This window comes from Beta vulgaris, chromosome 5 (assembly GCF_026745355.1).
Source record: "Beta vulgaris subsp. vulgaris cultivar EL10 chromosome 5, EL10.2, whole genome shotgun sequence".
NCBI classification, from domain to species: Eukaryota; Viridiplantae; Streptophyta; class Magnoliopsida; order Caryophyllales; family Amaranthaceae; genus Beta; species Beta vulgaris.
In genome coordinates this window covers 60,362,942-60,367,475 of record NC_079206.1, presented here as the reverse complement: position 1 = coordinate 60,367,475, position 4,534 = coordinate 60,362,942, and the positions used below count along the sequence as shown (strand labels likewise).

The window sequence follows — 4,534 nt, the reverse complement described above, 5'->3', positions numbered from 1 at the left end:
AAAATTGCTCTACAATATAATTATAATAATAATGTCTGAAAACCCAAACACACTATGGAAAACAACACAACCCAACCAGCACATTTTACCAATCTACATTTGTGCTTTGAGTGAGCATTTTTTGGCATTAAGAGAAAGGGGGATTTTTATGTATCTTCTCACATGAGAATATGATAAGAGAGAAGTGGACTACTTCATAACAGAGTCAAAGTTACAATATAGTGTTAGTGTAATTTTTATTGTGTAGAGTTAGATGGGCAAAATTTGGCCCATCTGCGAGAAGTACCTACAAGAGGAACATAGACGTTGCAATTCTCTTGTTTCAATTCTTTGCAACAGACATTGGAACATGGACATACAGATATAGGGATATACTGATATTCGCATTAAACAGTAGTATACTACCCCCTGCACAGGAACCATCCTTTAAGCCATCCTCTACCAGAAACCTAGCTCATGGACGTTCAAGGCTAGAATGCAGCCTTCGAATTCTCAGTTAACCAAGACATGGACATTGGACGGGCACATGACATATGTGCAAATCAATCATATACTCAAATTATCTAATGGGAATTTTGACAACAAATTCATCTACAATGTTGAGTTTCTTCCCCAATACTAACCACATAATTCTTTCGCCCTTGTCTTTCCTATGAACAAAATAAACAAGGTATGTTCACACCTTCCTAATTTTATGTCATGTGTGGTGGGGTGCATTGAGAAAATGCATCCACCATCAAGCTATCTTCTGCCCATCTTGTTTTGGCCTTTGAAAGAGGAAGACGGGCAAAATCTGTGTCGCAATTCAATTTCTAAGCAACGAACATCTTCTGAGGTTAGATTAAATCATCAGGAAACCTGCTCTACTGACTTCCCAGCTACTTCGGAGTACCAAGATTGCCATGCTTCTACATAATGGTCAAAGAGGTCTTTTAAAGCTGCAAATTATCACGAACACACTTGAATTAGAGACGGAAAAAGCTTCACAGTAAAACCACAAGTTTTTCTATGTACTTGATTTATTTAGATGGTGCCAAAGCTAAAGCCAGATATCATTCACATTGTACCTTGATTGTGATATTGAGGGCGAAAAGTTGATGAAAGGCTTTCCAAGTCATGTACTCGGTTTGTGTTTTTCTGCTCAGTAATACCTACTTTTGCCACTGTGACCGGAGCAAAGGGACCATACTGGTAGCTTCTTGGTCTTGGGTTTTGCTCAGTATAAAATTCACTTTCGACGTTCTCTGTTTTTACCTTCATCTTCAGCTGCTTTGCTTCCTCTCCAGCTGAAAAGTCCATCTTGTTCCTTTTAAAACTGATGTTAGTAACATCAGTTCCAAATGTCCTTTTCTTAGACTCCGTGGGCATAGGTATGCTAGTTAGAGTGTTCTCCCTCCCTTCTCTCAGCCCCAGCCACCTGAAGGCTGGCTTCCTGGTCTCTGTTTGATGAGTCTGCTTTTCATTCAACAAAGTACTTCAGAATATTTTTTCTCTGATGATGCTTCATTAAGACATCAATTAAACTAGTATAGTATAATATACACAAATCATTCCATGTACAGGAGAAATCCACCAAATTCAAATTAGATTATGCATAATTTTAATAAGAACGAGAGCTTATAAGGTGTATTTGCCAAAGAAGTATTGGATCTTACCTTTTCAATAAGTTGCATGGAGGATAATACGTTGGCAATGTCATACAATCTTCTGACTTTTGCTGCATTATATTATGAAAGAAGAGTTAGTTACTGAGAATGTCTAGTGCTGACTGCTAACAATGAAACTAGAGTGAGAAGAGTTACCCTTACTTCTCATTACTGTTGAGTTGTGACCATCACCAAGCAAGATCTTTGCGGCTTCATCCAAGGAAATCAGATCAACCTAAATTCAAAAGCATCAGAAATAATATTTCAAGGAAGGAGGAAGAAGTGAACAACTTTCGGCAGTTATCATTACATTAGAGCATATGAAAAGCTTGACGAAGTTTTGTGTTAGAAGCCCCAAAGACTTCTCCCTTCTATTGTCTGCGAAAATATTATGAAAGCGATACATAAATTAGTCCAATATATCACACGTTGATCCCTATTCACAGAATTTGATGCCATATAAGAAGCATAATAAACAATTAACTGATTAAAACACAGCTTGAACCAAACAAATTACCAGGCTTGGAACTAGCACTGCTGTTTGGTACGTCAGGCTGGCTTCCGGTATCAGGATTAGAATTTGCATCCTCCTCATAATCAAACACTTGAAACTACAAGACATGATGCATTCATTAGCCATTTATTATGGCACCTATAAATTCACAAAATTGATATCAAACATTCAAACCCCAACATAAACTCACCTTCATTCTGCTACATCCACCAGAAGAACCGAAATTCTCCCTCATACCTTCTTCCTAATAGACCGAATACAACAATAAAACACATGATAAGCAACAAAGATTCGCGCCTTTTTCGAGGGTTTAATGATGTTTGTTTGAATTAAATTTACTATCTTTGTTACCTTTAGCGCGGCAAGAGCCTTGGGAATTCCTTTAAAACCTTTCCATGTATACTGATTCTTTGCCTTCCTTGCTAGCACCTATATTACAATTAACACACCATCTATGATTATAAGGTAAATACTAACTCAAACCGCGCAATTCTCAACTTCTTATTCGATGAAAAAGAAACAGATTGTGTCTTTCTTCATACTCACGATTACTAATTAATAATAAAGAACACAATCTTTAATAGCAAAATCTCTACTTCAAATCACTCCTTTACCAAATGGTCAAAATTAATAATTGCTAAATTGATTTTCAAACAGACCGTTATAATTACATCAAGGGTACCAAATATATTAACAAAAAAAGAGTAAACTTGCAAATTATACTTTCTTGAACACAAAGATTCATAAGAAAATTAAAAAGAAGGGAAATCAAATCTTACCCCAACACTTTCGAGCACGTTTACAATATCATAGATCCGACGTCTTTCAACTCCTGCAAAAATCACATCAAAAAAAGATAAATTAAATGAATTAACCCTCATAATAGATGAATTACTCGTAGCAAAATTTCAAAAAAAAAAATGTCAGATCTAGTTTTATCATACCCAATTTATTGGCAGCATCATCGAGGCCAATAGATTCAACCCCATCTCGATTATACAAGCTCAAGAAACTGCAAATAATCACACCCAAAATCACAAAAATTAGCTCCAAATTTTCAGTTCAAGAAAACCCAGAAAAAGAGGGAAACTCCATGAACGCCGCCAAAAAAAAAAAAGTAAAAAAAATAAAAAAAGTAAAAAAATTGAAGATAAACCCAGAGGAGAGAGAAAGTACTTGGAGCACAAAAGACCCAAAGATTTCTGCTTTCGACTGTAACCATGGTGTCTAGATCCAGAAGCGTCTGTAGCTGATGGTGGTGACGTCGCCATTAATGGATTTTCCGTCGCTTTTTCTCTACCAATCAAACAAACCCAGAAAAATTCAAGGAAAGCCCAGAAAAATTGAAGAGAAACCCAGAAAAATCGAAGAAAAACCCAGAAAAATCGAAGAAAAACCCAGAAAGAGAGTGAAAGGGATAGAGAGAGAAAGTGGGGGTAAAAGGACCGTTGAAATTAGGGATTGGCGGGGTGAGTAGAATTGGGGAAGAAATAGGGGTCATTAAAAAACACACTAAAACAGTGTTTTCGTTAATTTTTTTGGGGTTTTTTTTTTTAAACTTCAAAAAAAGCGGGAATTTGAATTTACGTTAAGATGGGGCCCACAGGATATTTGTGTAAATGACGTTTATTACCCCTGTGAAAAAGTGTGAATGTGTTTGAGCTTGTGGTTTAACTGAGGGCATTTTGGTCATTTTGTTGGGGTAAGGGTGAATCTTTTTTGTATGGAATTGTTCATTAAATGATTATTCTGTCACGTGGGTTGTTGATAGAGGGCACGATGCGCTTTAGTAATTTTTTTAACCTTTCCCGCTTTTGTTTCAAATTGCAGAGGTTTAAGGAGGGATTTGTTTAAATTAATGGACTTTATTATATGAATTTTTTGATGTTATGGAATCTCGGAAGTGTCAACTTTGGTAATGTACTAATGTGTGTCATATCATCATATGTGCTATAAAGTCGCAATTTAAAACTTGTGTTGTGGTAAACGTATTAATTGCACTAATAGTTGTGGACGTGGTCGTCAATTCATTTTTACTTTAATATAAAATCCATGCACACCTCATATCAAATATTGCTAATGGTTTCCCATCATTTTTTTTATAATCAAACTAGTTTTTAGACCTGAGTTATGTACTGGATACTTGTATTTTTCATCTATTAATGATTCAATTTTAAAATGATTACATCATATATCACTTGGTGTGATCGTAAATGTATCTTAATTCCTAGTAGTAAGTCATGGACAATGCTACATTTACCCGGTGAGCAGAGTGGTAGATGAGGGTGTGCAAGGTAGGGGTGTTCAATGTCAGATATCGGATCAGATCCAGTCCGAAAATTCGGATATCCGAAAATTTCGGATCGGGGAAATT

At 36.0% G+C, this 4,534-nt stretch overlaps 1 protein-coding gene across 2 annotated transcripts; it reads right to left on the bottom strand.

Moving 5' to 3' along the window:
• Nucleotides 1-312: 312 nt before the first annotated feature.
• Nucleotides 313-3,644, bottom strand: LOC104894200 (E2F transcription factor-like E2FE). Of its 2 annotated transcripts, none has more exons than XM_010680379.4 (11): nucleotides 3,337-3,644; nucleotides 3,105-3,172; nucleotides 2,940-2,992; nucleotides 2,512-2,589; nucleotides 2,351-2,404; nucleotides 2,164-2,257; nucleotides 1,957-2,024; nucleotides 1,803-1,881; nucleotides 1,656-1,717; nucleotides 1,068-1,452; nucleotides 313-938 (listed from the first exon to the last, which is right to left on the bottom strand). In XM_010680379.4, exons 1-11 carry the CDS (start codon nucleotides 3,429-3,431, stop codon nucleotides 850-852), a joined length of 1,125 nt encoding a protein of 374 aa, XP_010678681.2. In that variant the 5' UTR covers nucleotides 3,432-3,644; the 3' UTR covers nucleotides 313-849. The 2 variants fall into 2 exon arrangements, with proteins under 2 accessions (XP_010678681.2, XP_010678680.2); XM_010680378.4 differs by having other exon boundaries at nucleotides 1,809-1,881; nucleotides 3,337-3,643.
• Between the last annotated feature and the right edge of the window lie 890 nt (nucleotides 3,645-4,534).